The following is a 22,497-nucleotide window of genomic DNA, read 5'->3' as shown; positions in this document are numbered from 1 at the left end:
TTATATATTCCTTTGTGCTTCCCTGGCCCAACTGCTGCAGTCTGAGCTGCACCAGCCTGGCCTTGAAGCCAGTCTGGAGAGCAGCATGCTCCAGGAGCTTTCCTTGGTGCATTTGTCACTTACTGCTGTGCTCTGTGCAAGGGCTTGGTTGGAGGTACTGTTTCTTCCATTCCTGCTCCTCTCCTTTACAAAAAGAGAGGGCTGCAATGAAAATTACTTTCTTTTTTTATGTCACTTCCTTGTTACATGATGCTTCAAAGCTACTTGCTCTCTCTTGGGCAATACAGAAACCAGCTTTCCCAGGTTTGGGGCAATACATTTGCAAACAGAAGCAGAGCTGAGAAAGAGCTTTTACAAGTTTGGAAGGTGGAGATTGGAAAGAGACCAGGTGATAGGTACCAAAAGGACAAGAACAAATGAAAATTTAAACAAGTGACAATAGAGGTTACCTTGGATTCAAGAGGTCTTGAACATTGCTGATACTACAGGACTGTTAAAATAAACACGGGAAGATGGGACTGGGATTTAGCTGCCAGGGGAAGGTTGCTAAGAGTTACCACTCAGAGATTAACTCACCTGAAGGAAATCCTTCCAGGAGCTGCAAAGCTGTGCCTTTGCATCAAGCAGCCACAGGAAGGTGCATTTTAACACAGGGAAAGCTTTGTTCTTTCCCTGGGCCTTACAGCTTTAAGAAACAAAGAAAAAAAGTCCCTAAAACAATTGGTCTCTTGTGGATGTATTTCACAAGTGTGACTTACCTGTAGCTGCTTTACAAGAAAGACAGCAGAAGAACTTAATGTGATCATAAAGAGAGAGGAGAAAAAAAAAATCACAAAAACATTAAGGAAAAACTGAGTTGTGTATCTACAGGTTTTACCCCTTCAAACCCAGCCCTGCAAGATTTGACATGCTATTAACACATGATACTAAGAGGAATTATGAGTTTCTGAAACCCCTGGAAAAGAGGTGAGACTCATCCTCCTGCCACAAAAAGTGTGGAGAGAGACCTAAAATAAATGGCATTTCAGTGTCCTCCAAGGTGGCTGTAATTAAGGATTGCAGTAAGAGAGTGGTGAATCACAGGGAATGAACATCACAGTTCCCAAAGCAGAGCATGGCATCATCTTTTAAATGTTGATCAGGTACAATACCCACTAGACATTGTTCTGAAATGGAGCTTGGAAGGTGTTCGTTGTACCAGAGCAGTTGTTCTGTGAATGCTTTGTTAGCAATGGAAGTGCTGCACACTTCTTACAGAGAGAGCTTTATTTCATTTCTGTTTCCTTAGCCTAAAAAATGAAGCTGTATACATAGAAACCAAATACATTTCTCATGGACAAGAGAGTAATAAAGTAGCATTTGTGTGAAAAGAAAGATAAGATAAAGCACAGAGTGTTCCTGCAGAATCTGCCAGCAGAAGGACAACGTGGAAGCGAAATAGTTTGCTGACAAACTAGAAAGACAAGGTTATTGATGCCTCTGAGAAAATACTCCCACAATAAACTGAAGCCTCAAATCCCCTTGGCAGACAGATGGCAGTGGGATTGGTTGATACCTGATGGAAACACTTAGCACTGACTTTTCCCATGCCAGCCTTTTTCACCACACTTTCACAAGTGTGTATCACAAGCTTTGTTCCCAAAGAGTTGAATACACCACCTGGGTTCTGCAGAAAACATCTGCTGAAACAGTTGTAAGCAAAACTTGAATAGTCTTTATTCCAAGTTGTTTTCTTCAGGTCAGTCTGGTCTCTCACTCCAGCTGCTTTGGCAACGGCACCTGGACAAGGACATGAAGTATTACTAGGAGGAAATTTATCAGGTCAGTTTAGTATAATACAAACCCCCAGAAACTAAAATATAACAGCTGGGAACTCCAAGGAGCTCTGGTTGGGAGCTCTCTTTTGTTTGGAATGCCCCACCTGATGTTTGCAATGCTTAAGGTCCAGGAAATCAATTTGAAGGCTTTGAGTCCCACCACAGAGAGAACAAATACTTAGCTCAGCTCAAGCAGCAAAACTCCATTTCAGAAATAAAGCTGAGGGAATTAAGGCAAAAAGGAGTTACCAAGATCAAGGGGGATGAGGTGAATGACACCCTAATGTCCCAAATCGGAGACAAGGGGATGACAGAGCCTAAAAAAGAACCAACCCAAAAAATCCCCAAACAATCCACCAAAACAAACCGCCCCAAGCCCCCAGTATGTGTGTCCATCATTTCATCTTTCCATGGGCTGTGACAGGAATTCTTATCTGGTATATTTAGGATACACCATGCATTGATCTCTCTATCTTTAACCCCACAGCTCTCATGGATAAAATCCTCCTGACCATTTTGGGGGGAATGGCTGGGGCTCAGTATTGCCCCTGGCATGTAGCAGCACCCAGGTTTCTCAACCATTGCTGTACAGAATAAGGGCTGTGCCTGGCAGAGAACGAGTGCCACTGTCCAGGATCCTGAGAGCTGGGAAGGCAGCATCTCCACGGCCATGAAGGACTAACCTGCTGCCACCAGCACGATCTGTGAGCTTCCCACAAGCAGGTCTTGTTGTCTGGGATGTGGAACCAAAATGCAAACCCTAGACTGGCCTAGAAAGGCCAGAAATGTCTTGAGGAGAGGCCTTGGCTGCAGCCGAGTTGGACTGGCCAGCAGAAACTCAGAACCCCAAACCTTGCCTACAGAACAGAATGTTCAGGGTAATCCTGGACCAAAATCTGAGGTCACTACGGAACCCGCACCTGCCCAAATATCAGGACAAATTACTCTGTCTGGAATTACGGAGGAAATAATTATTTCTTTGTAGGTATAAATGAAAGCAAAATTAGTCCCACTATATTAAAATGTCAATATTGAAAGGAAAAAAAATTACAAAGTATTACTTGACTATTTTTAACTACAAGAGATTTTCTGTCCTCTTCCCCGAGCCTTGGCAACACAAAGAGGCATCAAGCTACAAATATATCAGCCAATGATGAATCAATGAATCAATTCAATTCCCTTGAATCAATGCAAGGGAATATAACAGGTCAGGAGATCAAGAGTTTAAATCTGGTGGCCAACATTTTGAGAAGAAGCCCATGAATTTGGTACCCAAGTGAGACCATACCCAAGAGGCAGTTTGCAGTTTTGAACTGGCATTCTAAAGTCAGGATGATCTTGAGCTCACTTGAATTGACCACTGAGCCAATTTTCAGTGGCAAAGTTTTACTTGAAAACAAATTTAAAACCTCCTACAGTACCACTACTTTCTTCCCACAACCTTGTTCCATCTTCACTGCTGGTGTATCTAATTTCTATTTTTTCCTGTTAGCACTAGAATTTTGCAATTGATCTACATAAAGACAAACAGAAGAATGAGCAGCAAAGGACCACTAAAATAATGCACTCCTTGTTACTGGGTGAAGCAGGCAGAAGCAGGGCTGCAGATTATGAGTCCAGGCTGGATTTCAGTGTGTGCCAAGTGACAGTGCTCTCTTGTATGAAGTGAGAGCTAGGGGAAAACACAGCTATTGAAGAGAGAAACATGGGGCTTATGGGGGACTAATGTGAAAAATAATACTGTTGTATTCCTGAAACAACTGTCTTATAATAGCATGGGCCTGTCATAAGTAATACACTATTAGGAGTATAGTAACGTTTAGTTTCTGAGGGTTTGTTCACCTCCTGAGTGAATTTCCTTTCTTTTACCTTGTGGATGCAGCCAGGGATGCACAAGGCTGCAGGCTTGGTGCTTGCAGTGAGTTCCCTGTGCAAGCCATATCTCAGTGCTGCTGGAAAACAACCACCTGCAGTCTGATACTAAAGGATGGCAATGCCATTTGCAGGTGCATTTGCCTGTTGCCCTGATTTTTAAAGGTGTTAAGTTTTCTTTTATAGTTCTTTTGGAAGTTCTAAAGTTCTCATAAAACTTCTTTAGCCTTCTGATAATATTTACATTTTTCTACTAGAGTTCTCATGCACTGTTCATATAAATAATGATTGTTTTGCATTCTTCTTTGTGGGAGGAGAGAATTAATGGACTGTTGGTTTGACCAGTGTGGTTGGAGAGGTGGTAATTCCATCCTCCAATCCACAGTCACCTTTAGAATTCTATAAATACCAGCTGTTTGAATAAAACTTTCTCTATTTTTCTCCTTTGAGCTTACCAAGCTTCTGTGTACTCATTTCATGTCCAATAGCAACATTTGCCAGCCCTGCCAGTGCCCAAAATTCCCAACCAGAGCTCAGGGCACAGCAGGTGGCTGCCATCCCCTCCCTCAGAGACACCACTCTGCACTCACCGGCTTGAGATAAGCGACGTTGCTCTGGCGGATGTCGTTGAGGAGCTGATCTCTGGGAGTTATTTCTACCAGGGGAGGGGGTCTTCTCCTGGGAACTGGTTTAAGTGTCTTGATGACATCTTTGAGGTTGGTTTTCTCAGCAGGCTCCACGTACTCTGGCACGGGGGGTTTGCGCTGAGTCTTCTTCAGCTTGACCACTTTGAAGCTGATGGGTTTCTCTCTGCACGGCTGCTCGGGTGCTGGTGGCCTCGTGTTCTCCTGCCTCTTGCTCAGTGACACAGCTGCAGGGACGGGGGGTTTAGGGGCTTGTGGGGGCTCCTGCATCCTCAGCTGGGGCAGTGGTACTCCCAGCATTTCCCACATCCCGGGAGGCAACCCAAGTCCATTCTCCAGCATGGCTATCAACTCTTTCTGCTCTTTCATCTGCTGCTGCCTTTGCCCCTCTTGCCTCTTTTGCCTCTGCTTGTCCAGGTTCCTGCTGAGCAGGTTGGTCACCACCATCCTGGGCCCCGGCAGCTCGAAGTGATACCCCATTTTGAGGAGGGTGTTGTTGGCTTTCAGCAGCCTGGCAATCTCCATCTCTGCCTGGTGGCCCAGCAGGCCCCTCTGGTTGTGGAAGCGGAGCTCCGTCAGCGTCTCGTTGTACTGCAGGCAGCGCATGATGGCCACGATGCCTTTGCCAGAGATGAAATTGGAATCAATGTTCAGGGTGGTGATGCTCCTGTTCTCCCTCAGCATGTTGGCCAGCGCGAATGCCACATTGTCGTCGGCCCCCACGTTGGCCAAGCTGAACGTTTTTATGTTTTTGTTCTTTTTCATGGCGTTGACAAAATCTATCAGCATTTCCTTGGGGACGTTTTCTATGTTGTTCAGGTTGAGCTCCTTCACATCTGGGTTGTTTTTTCGGACTTTCTCCAAACTGTCTTCTAAATTGGTTTGATTTCCTGAGGGCCTGGCACTTAGTTTCATGAAGCTGGTATCCAGCGCTAACTTCTGGGGGATGTTCAATTTTGATATTTTCTTTTCATTTTCCTTAGGCTTTTCTTTGATATCTCCTGGTTCTGTACCTGGCTTCTGACTTATCTGGTTGATGTGACTGCTCTCATTGGTGTCATTCTCCTTTGTTTCCAATTCACTCTCATTTTCTTCTTCTTCTTCTTCCTCTTCATCATCTTCCTCTTCCTCCTCTGCTTCTTCTTTCTCATCCTCCTCCACCACTCTCTCCTCATCACTTCTATCTTTCTTTGTGTCCCCAGGTTGTGGTCTTGACTCAGACACGTGCTCATTTTGGTAATGTCTCTCTTTTCCCTCTGTTCCTGGCATCCTCCCACCAGCCACCTCACCACTGCTGCCAGCCTCTCCTTCCATCTCCTCCGCAGCACTTCTCTGAGGAAGACAAAACCTCACAGCTGAAATAGTTGCAGAACATCTTTGTTACAATAGCTTTCTGCTCAAATAAACATGTAGCAGCTGGATTTAGATCCCTCTTTGCCTATACAGTAGAGAATAATCCTTAAAAGTCTCACTGCTGTAAATTCAGGCTGTACTAGTTTTCTTGGGAACACAGGAACAACTTGTTCCTAAAGAGGCTGCAAACCAGTTTCTTATCTTTGCCTACTAAATTAAGTCCTAACAATTAAATCCTGAACATATTTAATGATATGTTAAGATGTTCTTTGAACCCTTCTGGGGATTAAGAGTTTCTGATCCAAAGTCTCTTTCTGGATTTAGTGTAATCTTTATAATTTTTTTGACAAGAGAGAAAGTTTCCTTTGTGTGCCACAAAGCATTGGACATGAGGGTGAACCCCTGATGGTTTGCTCAGCCCAAGGAGGAGTGAAGAGGGTGCATTGTGACCACTGTGGAATCATCCAGCACAAGGGACAACAAGGCCACCTGCTCTGGCAGTCCCAGAGCATCACACCTGAGGCAGCACCTCACTGAAGATAAAATATTAGCTCAGTTTGGAGTCCAGAGATAAGAAACCAGCCTCTGCATGAAGTTGCAGGGCAGTGAGGCTTCTACCATCCAAATAAATTAGTTGCAAATACCTGCCAATTCCAGAAACACTCCTTGCTGAGATTTTTCTTTGTCAAGCGTCTTTTTGCAAGCAGTTCCTCCACCACAGAGAAATCCTAATAAAATCAAGCTATTCCCCTGAGATTTGCACTCTTCAGGCAGGACAGTGTCATGGCTTATGCTGCACCCAAAGTCAGACAAAATGGTCCCAGTCACTTCTGCCCTTGGGGCTGTGGTGGTGAATGGGTTTGGGTGGGGATTGCTTGACCAGCTGTGAATGCAGCAGCCAGCTCCACACCCGGGTTTCAGATTTAACCTCAGAAGTGTTTACAGAATTATTTCTTTGAGTACAAGAGTGTTGCAGGAGGAGAAAAAAAATCCCACAGGCAGCCCATGGAACCTGCCTTGGGAAGTCTGGGATGTGCCACACTGGCGTGTATTAGCAAACCACTGATATTCAAAACAAAAGTAAAATAAATCACTTACCTCAAATTCACTTCTAGTGAATTTCACATTCAAGTATGGATGTGTTTTATCTGGCCAAGTTTCAATTCTATTAACGTATTTTAAGTGTAGCCCTCATCCTGAAAGATATCTAAGTATGACCTTAACTTTATTTCAAAGTCATGGGGATAGTCAAATAAATTTAAGCACTGTACTGAGTAGAGCTGAACTTGTTCAAGAGCTTGCAGGCTTGGTTGTTAATGTTTTATCCTGTTAAAATAGAGTGATTTTGGATTTTTCTCCAGTGCGCCATTAAATTCTGTCAATTAATAATTTAATTTGTATGATTAATATAATCTTCCATGGAAAAGCAACGTGGTGCTCTTCCATATGCAAAATCAAACTAATTAGAGTTACATCCTCCAAAAATGATCTTGTGACAGTTTCTCAGTGATTTGCTTTACTCAAATCAGAATTAGGATTTTTTTTTCCTATTAAAAAGCTTACATAAATATTTGGGAAAAGCAATTAAAAAATTACTAACCCTGACATCAGTCCAATCTGGATTCTATCACTGATGAGGCTTTTAGGATTAATCTATATTTGTTTGTACTCTACCTTACGTAAGGGACAGAAGCAGAGGCAGGTTAAGGTATTAAAGCTACAAAACAGATCCCACTGCTGATGCATAATAAATATTTGTGATTTTTTGCTTGTTACCTCAGAGGGCAAGAGGGTGACAGGAACTCTCTCATCCTCGAGCATGCGTCTGGATGCCTTCTGCCAGTACAGGTAGTCAACCAGGGACCTGTGGTCGAAGCTCCCCGTGGGGGGTTTCTCTGTCTGATCCCTCTGTATCATCCCAGTTGGGATTTCGGGGTCTGGGGCCATGACTTCCATCTCGCTCTGCAGCTCCTTCAGCTCCTCAGGGGACAGGTTAGCCAGGATTTCATCCTCATCAATGTCCTCAGGACACACGTCTTCATCAGAGTTTTGGCCAAGTTCAGACATGTTCATTCTTCCCTCCTTCCTCTTATACTTTTTAAACCTAAAGAGAAAGATAAATTTCAAAGGATTTCCTATTTTCCCCCCTCACTAGCAGTAGTTGATCTGGTTAAATCGACAAGTTCATGTTTTGGTCCTGAGCTGTGGCAGCTCCCAGGCTCAGTGTGGGACACAGCCCCTGCAGCTAAGTCTATATTAAGCTGCACTTGGCTGGATAAAGAGAATTTATGGCGATGCTCCATTTTCAGCAACCTGTCAGCTGTGCAAACCCTTCTGACATTTCAGTGCAGCTGGTGTGTCCCCCACTGAGGGAGGCAGAAGACAGACATGTTCCAGAGGATTCCCAGGACACTGCACCGCTCAGGGCGTCACCCTGGAACTGCCAGAGCAGGATGAAGGGACATCAGTGGCACTTGTGAGATGTGCAGGTGAAATCTGGCCTCTGGGAAGAATCAGAAAGGTCTCTGTGTCCATAACATCTCCAATCTGTCTCAAAAGGACCGAAGACCCCAGCCCCTGAGCTGCTTTTGGCCAGGTCTAGGTCCTGGATGACCGTCACAAGGGGTTTTGGTGTGAGTGCAGCCACCCTTGCTTGGTGACCTCTCCCAACCCTCACACGCTGGTCAGGAGAAAGTTCTCCAAGGTGGAAAAAGGTGGGTAGAGCTGGTACAATATGCACCTTGTGCCTGGGGACAGAGGTCCATGCAAGGACAGGCAGCAGCCCCTTGAAGCAGCCTGAGTTCTCCCAGGGAAACATTTCCCATGGCACATCCCTGCTCCCACCCAGGGGCAATGCCATGCCTGCTTCTTGACTGGCCTGGCCCTGTCATGAACATCATTTGCAACATCAACTCTTTTTGGCTGGCAGTTCATCTCAGGCTCGTCCTTCTCCTACTTTTTACCATTTTTTTTTCAGAGTTAATAAGCAACTACAAAGATTCACTTTGTTATATTTGTAGACCAGATGTAACTCCCCAAACTCATTTTTTTGTTAGGTGTCCATTTCATCCAAGTGCTTCCTTCTTTCTTCAGAATATTTTATAGGCTGCTAAATTCACACAGCAAACCTCCAACCTCACCATGTGCATGGTTTCTCTGTAATAGTAAAGTAGCAAGGGTGGCTGATTTTGCTACTCACAGTTTGGGCCGTTCATTGGATTAGGAAGATTTCCTCTCATAATTTCAAATTTTCTTTGCAGGGGTATCAAATCAAATCCACACCTTGCAAATGCAGCTTCCACAGGAACAAAACCATGGGGGAGAGGCTAAGAAACCATGCCCTGCCAATTTTTAAACCATATTTCTCATCACAGTCTCAGCCATGCTCTCTGCTGGAGTCTGCCAGCAGCAAAATAGGCTCTGCATGATGATGGTGTCTCTTTGCTGTGTTTTGCAACATGAACCATGGAGTTCTAAGCCCTGTTAACCTCTATTAAAAGTCCATTATCCAAAGGTCCTCATTTGAGAAATGCTGTTACACAGCAGGGGAGAGAGCAAAAACTTAAGAACAGAATAAGTGGCAAAGGAAAAGATAATAAAAGCCCAAGCCAAGAATTCAATGGCTCCATTTGCCCCTTTGGTATTTCAGGGATGTCCTTATCCTTGTTTTATATTATGCAGTAGCAAGCACAACAACAGACCCACACATCAATCTATCTGCTCCAGCAGCTCTAACCCCCAGTGATTGCTGCCCATAATGGAACCCATAAATGGGTTCCTGATGTTCTCAAATAAATCAATGCTCTTCAGTAGCTGGAATGCCACTCTCCCAAACGATGCAGTTTGGGCCACAGAAGCTGTCTATTCAGTGCTTGCTTCTCACTTGCTAATTTCTTGCCTGTAAATAAAGCCCCATGCCACCTTCTTGGGTTTCCAGGATCTTCAGCCAGGCCATCTTGGGCCATGGTCTTGTCAGATCATCTCAGTTAAGCAGGGTCAAACCTATGAAGTCCTCTTGAGAAGGAAAACAGGGGTACTGAGAACACTATCAGGTGTTTGAAAACCACTTTTTCTCTTAAGCAGAGACATATCACTTGTCAATACCATGATTAGGAAACTCTATACTGGAATGATGCCTTCCCCATCAGCTGCAGAGCAAGGGGCTTCCTGGTGACACCTCTCCTGGTGACATGGGTGCTAATCCCACAGATTTCCAAGGTGGGTATCATATTTTGCCTACTTTAGGTCTCTCCTCCATAAATTATGTTTCCAGGGTGTACTTCCTTTCCTAACACACTGCTTAGTGGTGTTCTGGTAACAGCACATTAGAGCAACAAACAACACTCTTGAGGTCAGGACACGCTCATGGTTGGTCTAAAACACTTTTCCAAGTCTAAACTCCCATCTTCTTCCCAAAAACATTTGTTGGTGTTCCCCTCAGAGCTTTCCAAAATAATCACACATTCCTCAATGTTCATTAAGACAGGAAAGCCACCTCCACTGGTGACACTTGCTATTTCCACACCAATTTGACACTCGTTCAGGAATCCCCGGGCTCACAAGCTGCTGCACTGGTACAGGAGGGCAGAGCTGTGCTGTGCCAGAGCTGCACTCAAAGCCTCAGCAGAAGACAAGAGGCACCTGCAGCAATCACAGAGCAATTCCTACAGCTCAAAACTCACACTAAGCAGGCACCCAACAAGCATTAAGCAAAAACACTTCAGGAGCACACTGACAGAAGGAGAGGTCTGCCCTTGGTAATGAACCATCCTGACTCACATTTGTAAGGCAGGTGCTCACGTATGGATGAACTCTGGAATGAATCCTGCAGCTTCTCCTGCAGGATTGCTTCACCTCACTGATTTTTTATTCTCATTTAAATGCTCTGTTCAAAAATTCCAACCCAGCCCTCTTGAAAGCCAAAAGGTTGACAAGTTCTTAGCTTGAATATCAGGAAGGCCTGACTGCTGTGTCACTATTTGACAGGCAGCCCATGTTTTGAGTGCCTAAAACTGTTCTATTTTTAAGATAATTGATGGGACACATGCTGTGGTCAAATATTGGAGAGCAATTTCTATAATGTTGGGTTTTTTTTTTGCTTATAAATCCCCCCACATTAATTCCCCTCTATTACCAATCCATGGCATTTCCAAGTGCAACTGGAGCAAGTCAGGGAATGTGCCCATGTAACATAACCTTGCATTACTTTTAAGAAACTCGTAGGCTGATGGGAGAGTCTAAAATTGACAATCAGTAGCACACACCAAGCATGTCCAGCAATGCAATGTAACCCAATACAGGGATTATAAAGGATCAGATGATGGCATCTTAACAATAACAACCACTGAGGAATGGGAGCAGTCATAGAGAGACACCCTGTGGGAAAAACACCAAGGGGAAAAAAAATCACCCACCACATCTCCAAACTCTTCCAGATATAAATATATCAGATTAAGTTTGCTGCTTAAATAGAGTAAGGACATCTGACTTTAGAAGTATTTGCCCAAGACAGGGAGCTGCAAAGTCAAACCCTGTGAGAAGCAGCAGGCACAGCAGGCTGGGTCAGGGCAGGAGGGAGCAGCAGGGATGGGGTATGAGCCCCCCACTGCTGCCCCAGCTCAGCCAACCACCACATGTCACTGTGCTGAGATCTCTCATCATCTCCCATGATCTCTCCCATCATCACTGGGTTGATGTCTTGTAATTTCCTCTGCCTCTAGGGAAACAAGCAGAGCTGCATCTCGTGTTTCAGTGGGACCTGGATGCTTCTAATTTGCTCCCCCCAAAAAGAACTTGGTGATTTTTTTTTGTTTGTTTGTTTCCATTTTTAGAGAAATCTGAGAGCAGCTACAGTACCTGTGCAGTAGGAAACAACCTCTGTCATCATGCACCTTCTTGATTACAGGGAAAAGAAAACATTAACAAGTGTAGGGAGAAAAAGGGAGCATGGAGAAGACTTTGGTTATGACAGAAATCAAGGACAGAACATTTCAGCCTGGGGCAGGGCACTGACCACCCACAGTGGCCTGTCCAAAGCAATCCTGTAGGGAAATGCATTGGCAAGTCAGATGCATATTCCTTGGTTTGTATCAAAAAGGGTTAAATAATCAGCAAATGGATTTTAAAATAATTTCAATTGTTTAAACCATTAAAAAATATCAAAAGCTCCATGATTTTGGGATAGGAGACAGCCCCACATATGAGCATTGAGATTTTGCTGGTGGGGGTCTGGAGATGACACAAAAGCCAACTGAGCTGATCCTGGCAGTCTGGGCTGACCCAGGACAAACCTTTGCCCCATTCAGAGCCAAAAGCTGTTCCAAATCTGACCCCCAAAGACTGACTTTCTGGGCTTGCTTGCCACTGAACAGCACTACACCTCCCCTGCCATCTCCCAGATCTTTTTTTTACTGACCACATTCTAAAATGGCTGGAGCAGCACCCCCAACACAGCCAGGGGGGCTGCTCTGCACCGTGTTCTGTTACCCAGAGCAGTTCTGTGGCTGCAGGAGGGAATTTCTGCTCCCAGATATCATTTCTAGCACAAACATGAGCAAAATGCTGAAACACTCAGCACTGGCTTCTGCTAACTTGGTATTTTCCTTTCCCAGCTTGTTATTTATGTGACCTTGGAGAAGCATTTGTAAATACCTGAATGTTTTCATCCCTGGGTGGTGGTTTGTTACCTCTTCTTCCCAAAGCACAGTGCTAACAGCTGCCCAAAGGAGCAGAAAACCAGCCCTGTGGTGAATAAAAACAGGTCTGTGAGAGACCATGAGTGATTTTGAATGTGTTTGGAGAATTGTTTACCTGGGATGATTGCTTGGTTGGATTCTGGTGAGGATTGTTTGAGGCTGATGGCCAATCCAACCCACCTGGGGCTGGGCTCTCATAGAGGGTCACAAGTTGTGTTAGAGATAGAGTCAGAAAAAATAGTATGTAGTCTTAGTATCCTCCTTGTATACAGTATATTAAAGTATTTTAGCATATTTATAATAAAAACATAATTCAGCCTTCTGAATTGAGTCAGACATCATCATTTCTTCCCACTAGATTCATCTGCATTTACAATACTGAACCTCACACTGCCCATGGGCATTACACAGGGCATTTACCCAAATGTTTACCACTATTAACAGAGAGCTTGTTATTCCAAATCCGTGTGCCAAACAGGCTCAGAGACTCAATACTTGCATCAGAAACGCAAGCTCAGACCTTGAGAGAAGACATTAATCTCCCTGAAAACTGTGTACGGACCTGTCTGTGACAGCATGTGCAATTCAGCAATTATTTACTGCTAACTCTGCCTTTATTCTTACAATTTATCTGCGCTCTGGGTTTGCAGGGAAAAAAACCCAAAAAACCCAACAAACCCAGGAGTGACAAAACCTCATGCTAAAACCAAAAAACCAGTGGCTAGAATTAAATGTTAAAATATACCCTTTCTTTTTAGGCCGAATCTGTATTTTCACTCCCAATGTTGCCTGGCAGCACTATTAAATCAGAACTGCAGTAACACAATGTCAAGGATTCTTCAAGAAGCAACATCATAACCTTTACAAGGAGCAATCACCTCCACATTTATATGAAACACTGAATTCAACATAAATAAATCAGATGAGAAACAGCCATCCTAGGAAACAATGTCACCTTTCACACTGAAATAGGGTTTACCTTTCTTTTGCAGCATCCAAACCTGTCACAGCCTCACACCTCGTGTCCTCCTGCCACCAAAATGAGCCCACAGGCAGTGATGCTGCAAAGGCCACATGGCCACCTCGTTCTGTACACATGGGGCACGTCCTTCCCTAACCTCAGGCTGGCAGCAGGTGCAAGGATTTCTTCTAGAGTTACTCCAGCTGAGCCCTGGCTGGCTGCAAACTCTTCTCCATCTGCAGCTCTTTGATGGCACTCTAATGATGAAATAGAAATTGAGACTCCTTCCTGCTGTGCTGGAACAGGGCAGGAGATGTCCAGGGGGGCAGAGCACGTCCCTGTGCAGTCAAGGACTTGCTGAAGGATTTATGGTGAGTCCCTTCATCATAAGGGACTGACAGGGCTAACCAAGGTGGATGGATGGCAAGGAGCTGGCTGCTTCTCGTTAGAATCTTGCTTCTGTGTCGTTAAGGCCCTGACCTTTGTGTCCTCCTGGGCTACCAGCACTGACCACAACTCACACTGCCCCTTCCTCCAAGGAGGAAAGGTCACCTCAGGCTACATTTGCTCCAGCAGAGCACAGGGTAAAAACTTTGATGATAAATCCTGCCATGGGAGAGATTTCACTGACAGAGACTTCACTACTTGTGTGAGGCCCTGCTGTAGCTGAGGCTGTCAGTTTTATACCTTAGAAATGTATTAAATATGACAGAAAAGTACAAAGGAGATGGAAGAATAGTGCAGAATGGAGAAATCTTCCTAGAAGTAGTCTGAATGTATCCAGACAGTGCCAGGCGAGCACAGGGAGCCTCTCCTGCAACGATCCCAAAGCCCAGAAGATGGAGCAAACCTTCAGTCTTTACATCTTTAGAGTGTTTCCTACACACGTTTTGGGATGGGCTGGGTCATGGTGAAGGCTTCTCACCCACCCAGGAGCTGCAAACACTGCTGCTGCATTCTTCACACTTCAGTTGAGCAAGTCCAAGATCATGAATGAGAAGTCAGCAGAAACCTACAGGAGTCACATATTGAGTCTCCTTGACCAAAAATTTCACATAAGTGTAGTCAGGTGAATTTTAAAGATTAGTGATCTTAAAAGATTTTTCCTGTGTTGGGGAATGGGCTCCTGACCTGAGCCTCATCCCTCCTGGTCCCTGCACTGAGGAATGTCCAACACCAGCCTCCCATGGGGCTCATGGCAACTCCCATCACTGCTTGTCCTCCCATATCAGAGTATTTTTGTTCAAAACAGCAGAGAAGAAGCAGACAGTAATTAAAAATATCAGGCATGGCTTATTTTAGCTCAGTGCACAAATTCCTTTTTAAGGATTGCTGGCAAGGACTGGGTCTCCTTTTTAACTCAAAGCATTCAAAACCACTCCACTACACACAGATTTAAGTGGGGTTTTATTTTCCCTCCACACTCCTATCAGAGCATCTACCTTCTGAAGAGAGAGACGTTTGTAAAATCAAACCCTGTGGGTCTGGTGTTTCACCTTGTTCATCTCCTGGCTTTGTTCTGATATTACCAAATAAGAATTTCTAGATATTTCTTCATACTGGAAGGGTCAGGAAGGATTCCAGAGGAGCACAAGAGGCAGGAATGCTCCTCTCTTCAACTCTGCTGTCAGGCACTAGATGTCCTCAGTTATCCTGGAGAGGCAGGCTGTGGTTAAACAGCTACACACAGATGAGATAGGAATTCAAACAAAGCACAGGCAATTTGTATTTCAGCTGTGAACAAATAAGATAATGATTACAAGTATGTCTTTATTACCCCCTCAGCTGCAGTATACAGACTTGTTTCTCTGAATAGTTGTACATCTGCATCAAAAGATCACTCCAGAAATGCAACAAAGCAAGCTGGAAATCTGCAAGGGGCAAAGTTAAAGGTACTGGGGAACAACTGGGTGCAGCAGCAGCTCCCTTGATAGGCAGGAGATGCCACAGGATCATCATGGGTTTCCTTTCTCTCCTTTGCCACCCAAGACTGACCTTAAGCAACATCTGAGAAAAATTGGGTATTTTCATTCTCTTCTTCCAGGCCACCTTCTTCATTTTGTATTTCCACCCCTCACAGAAGTTCCTGAAAACAAAACCCTTGCAGAGCCAGGAATGTGGAGAATGACAAGAGGGGCTCGAGAGCTACAGCTCCACCATCCCACTTCCATTTCCAGCTCCTCTGCTCAGCCCTTGCTAACTGGAACCACAACCAGGCTCTGAACTCTGGCCCTAGAGGTTTTATAGACAATACCCCCAATTACAGCAACCATCCTCAGCTCAAACCCACCTCAAATTCCCATCTTCTCAACATCTTCATCCAAAATCACTGTTCCAGTGAGCTGGGAGGCCAGGCTGAGTGCCAGTGTTGTGCCAACACGGATGTGTTGGGCTGAGCTAAATCCTGAATGCTGATGGAAAAGCCAACACAGAACTCGGTTAAAAGCATTAAAAGAAAGGATTGCAAACAAAGCTTTAAATGGGGCACAGGCCTTGTTACACATCTCATTTCCTTTCTGTAGGAAAAGCTTTGATAGTGCTGATTCCATGAGCTCTGGGTAAGGAACTGGATTTGGGACCGCTCAGCTTCCTGCTCAAAGCACCGGTGGTTTGTAGCAGCAGAGAGCAGTCAATGCATGAAGAACTTGCCAGCAGGCAAACCCCAAATGCTGCTTTGAGAAATCCTAATGTACAGTGTCATAGGGGTAATTTCAATGGGCACACCTGCAGGTTTTTTTAAACACCTCTTTTTGCCAGCAACCTGGATATAAGAACAAATTCAGTGGTGGTTGTGAAGTTTATGGACACCACAAAAAGTAGGGAATGACAACTGAAGAGAGTGAGGCTGAATAATCTCAGCTACTGGGTGACCAGGCTGCAGAAGCACTTGTACATCTGACACCCAAGTCACTCCTACAGATGGGTGGGTGTCTCGGGGGCACAAACTCCAAAGAGGACCCAGCACTTGAGCAGCACAAACCCCCAAAACCACGTTCCAAATGAGAAAGGCTGTGGAAATTCCTAGTGCAAGGACAGGTGAGTGAGAAGCATTTTCAACAACACAACAACACCTCTGTATCACTGTAGAGATGCTGAGAGAGCCCAGCTTGGCTCCCTCAGTACAGCTGATGGAGAAGCAGAAATTCTGACCTGATACTCTGATGTTTTGGGATCTCTGACCTGCCTGGGGCCAACCTCCCTTCAGATGAGACCACTGACCCTCTGCACCCCACCCAACACCACAGGCCAAAAGAAATCAGACCACGGTGATTCACTTCAAAGCCCTGAAATAACATACACTGCACTTTCCCAAGCACTCAAGGAGAAACAGGAGGAATGCTGAAGTGGTTTTGGTAGCACACTTTTTAGTTTATTGACCTATACAAAATAATAGGTCTAAAAAATTCAAGAGTAGTAAAAGAATAAGCAAAAAGAGCTTTCGCATTTCTAGAAGGCTATACAAATATGCAAAACCAAGGAAATAAGTTATTTTTTATTTTGTTTTTGTTCGTTTAATTCCAAATTGCGACTCTAATACAAACAACTAAGTACCAGCTTAACAAGTGTGTCCTTCTGTATATATTACATGCTCTGGAATACTGGTAAAAAAAGTCAAAAAAGTTTATCAGAAACCTTTCTATTCACAATATGAACAAGGAGTAACTAATCTTCTGTATAAAAGAACAAAAGAGCACCATTGCTGGAATCCTGAAGCACAGTACAGCTGAGAAACGAGAGAGATTTTACCATATGCAGACGAGTCATCAGGAATCAGGCAGGATAACCCCGTGCCAGTTTGTTCCTACAGATGGATGACCTGAGGTAGGTTTATCCCTCTTAAATCAAGACTGCAGTCACACGTTTTCTCCCTACACAAACGCTTCTGTGAAAAGGCTGTTCTGTCACTCAGTGACTTTGCAACGCACCTGGCGGTTCAGGTGACTCGTGGTACAATCCTAATGCCCCTCATTTTAAGGCACCCACTTGGCTGTTTGTGTTTGCATCCACCTTAAAATACTGGCCACTGCTACCAAATTGTTCCCTGGGGCTCCCCACTGTGGATCCCTGACCCACTGTGGCACAGCAACGTGTCACTGTCACCTGCTGAACAGGGGTTACCGCGCAGCCACAGTGACAATTTGCCTACTCCTCCACGCAATGAAGTTGTACCATGGAAAGGTCATTAAATGGGCTGTTATTAATTATGTTTTATCACGGAAAAGAGAATTCAAAGTTCACTGCTTCTGTTTCTGAATACACAACTAGCTATTAGCTTTACATGATGTATGTGTCGGCAAATTTTTATTCTTTCCAGAACTTGCTTGTGGTGCTAACAAACACTCCTAACAAAACCCCAAAAACTGGACAGACTCATTCAAACCTCCATAAAAAAAAAAATTCCAGCCTTCCTTCAAGTAATGTTCCAATATTGGTTCAATCACCCTTTGCCTCACTCACGCACACAGATATATCCTTCATAAGCCCATGAAACCTCTTCCAGGTCCTCATAAGCCATGGCAGAATAAATTTTCATTTTTCCTTCTTCTTTCAGACATCAGACTTGTGCTCCTATAATTCCTGGTTTTTCCGTAAGAGTCTCCTTTTCACATTTTTTTTTTCTCTGAGGTTTGCCTTCAAGACCTTCCAATCTTCCCAAAAAGTGCTTGCTAAATATAAATACTTCAACCAAGTGCTGCATCTGGTCATAGATGAACTGTGGCTTGCCCTGGGCTGTAGGGATTCACAAAGAAACGCCATTCGTGGTAAGACTTGGTCAGTTTGCTACAGTCCCTCTGAATGCTGAATTCCACCTTTCCCAGCAGAACAGCCTTAGCCTGCTTCCTCTTTTTGTTCCTTTTGAAGTCCCGCCCGAGGTCGGCGGCGTTTTGTGCAAGGCACGCAGGGGTGGGAATGAATGAGGGGCTCCCGGGGGCTACACCAGCGTCCCGGGCTTGGAGTCCTCATGCCAGAACAGCCTCTGCTCACTGCTGGGCAGCTCTGCCTCCAAGCCATCCTCCTCGTCCCCGCCCAGCTGGCTCGGCTCCACGTAGGTCCTGCAACACAAACACGGCACCAGGATCAGCTGAGGGTCTTCCCCAGGCTCTTAAATTCATGCACCTCCCTTGGGCTCAAAGCTATGCTGGTTATTTTGAGTTTTCCTCCAAGCATAAACCCAATTTTATGCTGTAATCAGTAAAGTTGTGTGCAAGAGCAATCTCAAAGTATCACAGACTGGTTTGGCTTGGAGGCACCTTAAAGCTCATCTTGTTCCAACATCCCTGCCCTGGGCAGGGACACCTTCCACTACACCAGGTTGCTCCAAGCCCTCTCCAACCTGGCCTTGAGCTCTGCCAAGACTGTTGGACGTACTGATTGCTTGTTTGCCATGATCACATTAAAGCAGAAAATAAAGCAGATGAACAATCAGACAAGTGATTCAGCATGTGGAAAATCAATAGCTAATGAACCTCATTTAAATAAAGCTGCTAATACAAGCAGAATTTTCAAAGCTCAATTATGAGAAATTAAAAAATTAGTAGAAACAGTATTTTTAAACACTGTTGCCATAGATATTTTAAATCACTTCAGTAAAACAGCCCATAGCACTTAGCTCAGGAAAAAAAAGGATCTAACAACAGCTTTTATGTATTCCCTTACACTTCCATTTATTTTAAAACAAACAGAATTAAAAATTCAGTATTTTCACACAAGTCGGTCTGGCAGCAAGCATAAACTGCAACCCACAAAGCAGGAGGCACACGTGGGGTATTTATTACACTGAGCATAAGTGTATTTAAATGTGATGGCATTTGTGGGGGCAGGAGTCATTCCCCAGGGCAGGAGCTTTCTGTCCTGACAGCCAAGTGTTCTCCAGCGGGGGGGACACATCAAAAATGCCATGCAGAAGCAGCAAGAACTGCAGGATTTCCTGCAAGGACCAAGCAGAGCCTGGGCTCTCTGCAGCCCTTGGGAGAGCCCCCACAAGCAGGGGGTGCCTGCAAACAGGAGCACATCCCCCGTTGCCTTGATTTTTAAAAGTGTTAAATTTTCTTTTATAGTTATTTTGAAAGTTTTAAAGTTCTCACAAGACTTCTTTAGCCTTCTGGTAATGTTTACATATTTGAGAGTCAAGAGTTCCCATACAATTTCATGTATAAATAGAATAGCTTACATATTTCTCTGTGGGTGGAGAGAAATAATTAATTGCTCTTTAGACCAGTGTGGTTGGAGAGGTGGTATCCTCCAATCCAGACACCTTTAGAATTCTATAAATACCAGATGTTTGAATAAAACTAGGTCTTTTTTGAATTTACCAAGCTTCTGTGTACTCATTTCATATCCAATAACAACAATCCCCCATGGCTCCCAGGTTCATCTCTGCCAAGGGAGATGCACTTGGCAGAGGTGGCACCACCTCAGATGTGAGGTTGGAGAGGTATTTTCTTGTTTTTACAAAAGTTTATCAGCACAAGCACTACAGCTTCAGGAACCCAAGGGGACTGTGTCCTGGGAAACTGCTGATGGGGTTCAGGAGAGTCCCCCCATCAGAGGGACTGGGCTCACTGTGAGCTCTGCCTGCATCACTGCCCAGAGCATCACAGCTACCAGGGGCTGCAAGATGTTTGACTGCCCTGCACCAGCCACAGGAAAAAGTTGTGCAACCAATGAGTTCATCCTTCACTACGACTACTCCCCACTTCCTTCAGTGTCGGGGTACAGTTAGTGGTGGAACATTTCATCTGCTCCACACAGAAAACCTGCCCTCACAACATCAATTTCATAAATGCTTTTCATCCTGGCTCTTTGAAATCAAGCTGATCTGCTCAGAAGATTTAAGAGCCAGTGACATGCAAGAGGAAGGGCAGAAAATATATATTCTACTCACCTGCTCTGCAAAGGAAGGTTGCCATAAACATTCCCATAACAGCTGGCATAGGAGGAATGAGACAACGTATCGTAGTCTGAAAGTCCCAGTGTAAGGGGGTTTCTCCAGTTCCCAGCAGTGTTTGTAGAAGATGCTGGAATTTAAAAAAGGATTATAACAAATTACAACTTTCTTCAGTTAAATCAGCTGAGGCAAGACAATTTTCATCAGCGATCTCTGTTGGGCTTTGCAGGACAAGGGAAGACAATGCAAATACAAAATACGATTTACAAGCCCTGTGCAGGTGGTATTCTGTAGCTTTTAAAGTGCTTTCTGACACAGTCAGTGATGCTCACTGGACTATATTTTGGAAGCCATCACAAGGCATGAAGCTTTGTACACTGCTTCTAGTTGCTAAATATACCTGTCAAACTCAAATGCTCTTTGTCCTTCTCTGGGTTACCGTGCTTACACAAAGAGCAAAAGGCTCATTTACTCTCAGGAGAAGATAACAAGCAAGACCTTCTGTAGGGAGCGCTGTGCTCCAGGACGGTGTAGATGAATGGAGACGAGATCTCTGCAGGCTGCTCTTGGGGTATCAGGTTTATTAGGGATGGAGAAAGGTCTTGCTTGGAGCTGCCAGACGCAGCACGTGGTGAGGCTTGACAGGGTGGGAGAGAGGAGAGACAAGGGGATGCTCTAGGAGAGGGTGGAGGTCCTAAGAGAGGGAAGATCCAAGAGAGGGGAAGTTCCCAGAGGCCATCCGACCCCTCAGAGCCCCCTTATCAGGGGGCTTCAAGGTGGGCTGGAACAAGACTTGGGCCAATGGGGTTACAGACACCTGATGTTTTAGGGGAGGGTTACAGGTGTGAGGTGAACCATACATTTTGTGGGGTGAGATGGAACAGTCCATTTGACTTTAGGACTTATCTGTAGGTAAGGGTATTGTCCAGCCAGTGGGGAGGATTGTTTTCATCCTGGCTGTATTATTATGAATAATTATATTTATTCATCCTTCCCAACAACCATCCTTCCAAAACAGAACAAGACCCTACTTGGCTCCTCATCTACCTTTCAGGACAGAGCTCTGGTCTGGCTTCACTGAGGCAGTGACAGGGGGCAGAACTGAAAGGACGGCAAGGACTTAGAAAAACACAGATGAAATCAGACATTACCCGAAGAGAAAGACGACACCCGACTGCTCGGCGAGCACGGCGTCTGCAGAGCAGCGAAGCCCAAACTCCTCTGAGATCCTCTGTCAGACTCAAAGCCTGCCTGCAGGCTGTGACCCTGCTCCTTCTGGCTGGAGGCACGCTGGTACCAGCCACGGAGATGCTCTGCTACTAAGGCCTTGTGAATGTTTTTGGTTATGTGCTCCGTTTTAGCAACTTGCTTCCTCGGGAGCCTCAGGGTTGCGTAGGGGTTGTGTGGAACTCTGTCCACCTCGTCCTCGTGGTAGGAGCGGAATTCCCTGCACCGCTCGTATCCGTAATGCGCCGATGAACGGTAGGAGGGGTTGACGCTGTACTGCCCCTCCGTGTCACTCTCATAAACGTATCCCCCGTTGTAATAAACGTCCGGCTCGGTGTACGGGGAGTATCCAGAGATGTAGTAATTATTAGAGGAAGGCTGCTCCTGATTTTTGTGGAAGACACCACTGCGGACGTCCTTATGGGCCAGGTTTGGCATGCTTCCTGAACTTGCGGCAGAAATGTTGTGTTTCTTTGACCGCCTTCGACCCCTGGTCCTGTTGTCCAGAGTCTGAGTGGTGTAATAGGGGTTGGGAGTGGGTGTCACGCAGTAATACTCTGCACTTGACTGGCTGGTGTAGGATGATCCATCATCCAGGATCTCTGTGCTGCTGCTCCGCTGGGACTTGGAGAGGGAGAAGGTTGTCTTTTCAGCAGGAGTCTCGGACAGCAGGTGGGTCTGGGATTCCAGACTTCCACTGCGCTGCCGGCAGTGGTGTGGGGAAACATCTGGCCTAGAACAACACAGATGTTGGCTGGTTAAAGGCAGTCTCACACAAATGTACACACAGAGCTGGGGAGAGCACACAAGGACAGGTCAGCTGCCTCCCCAGTCCAAGCACAACACAAATCCTGCCTTATGTTTCCACACAGAGTATTTGCAATGCACAGAGATCAGTTTGGCTGAATTTTGTATTGGCTGCAACAGTAGGAGATCTGCCTTACAATAATCTGTCAGGCTGAGCAAGGTTAATCTGTGACAGGGACACACTGAGCTAAGGTCACAGACATACATTTGGTAATGATTTACAGGAGGGCTC

The 22,497-nt window shown here is 45.1% G+C and overlaps 2 protein-coding genes across 7 annotated transcripts in view; both read right to left on the bottom strand.

The window, feature by feature from the left end:
* Positions 1-1,605: 1,605 nt before the first annotated feature.
* LMOD3 (leiomodin 3) lies at positions 1,606-13,598 on the bottom strand. Its single transcript, XM_021550814.4, has 5 exons — positions 13,361-13,598; positions 12,338-12,427; positions 7,463-7,790; positions 4,280-5,665; positions 1,606-1,779 (listed from the first exon to the last, which is right to left on the bottom strand). The coding sequence occupies exons 1-5, from the start codon at positions 13,477-13,479 to the stop codon at positions 1,753-1,755; spliced, it is 1,950 nt and encodes a 649-aa protein (XP_021406489.3). The 5' UTR covers positions 13,480-13,598; the 3' UTR covers positions 1,606-1,752.
* Positions 13,599-16,690: 3,092 nt separating this feature from the next.
* Positions 16,691-22,497, bottom strand: part of FRMD4B (FERM domain containing 4B) — a 125,961-nt gene continuing 120,154 nt past the window's right edge. For all 6 annotated transcript variants that reach the window (XM_085590306.1, XM_085590305.1, XM_085590308.1 and 3 more), the window contains exons 21-23: positions 21,383-22,191; positions 20,229-20,361; positions 16,691-18,396 (exon numbers count right to left, since the gene is read on the bottom strand). In XM_085590306.1, the coding sequence (XP_085446432.1) occupies positions 18,276-18,396; positions 20,229-20,361; positions 21,383-22,191 (1,063 nt within the window). In that variant the 3' untranslated portion in view covers positions 16,691-18,275. The remainder of the gene's footprint in view (positions 18,397-20,228; positions 20,362-21,382; positions 22,192-22,497) is intronic.

The sequence above is a fragment of the Lonchura striata genome, chromosome 12 (assembly GCF_050655825.1).
Source record: "Lonchura striata isolate lonStrDom1 chromosome 12, ASM5065582v1, whole genome shotgun sequence".
Taxonomy (NCBI): domain Eukaryota; kingdom Metazoa; phylum Chordata; class Aves; order Passeriformes; family Estrildidae; genus Lonchura; species Lonchura striata.
The sequence above is the reverse complement of the archived record's forward strand: the minus strand, read 5'-3'. Positions and strand labels throughout refer to the sequence as shown.

What these genes read in the sequence shown, in the direction of transcription:
- LMOD3 (XM_021550814.4), bottom strand. Translation starts at nt 13,479, where the DNA reads ATGTGTACAGAACGAGGTGGCCATGTGGCCTTTGCAGCATCACTGCCT. An exon ending in TTGGATGCTGCAAAAGAAAG is followed by an intron (nt 12,428 to 13,360) that starts GTAAACCCTATT and finishes TATTCACCACAG; the next exon opens with GGCTGGTTTTCTGCTCCTTT. An exon ending in TCACCCTCTTGCCCTCTGAG is followed by an intron (nt 5,666 to 7,462) that starts GTAACAAGCAAA and finishes TGTCTTCCTCAG; the next exon opens with AGAAGTGCTGCGGAGGAGAT.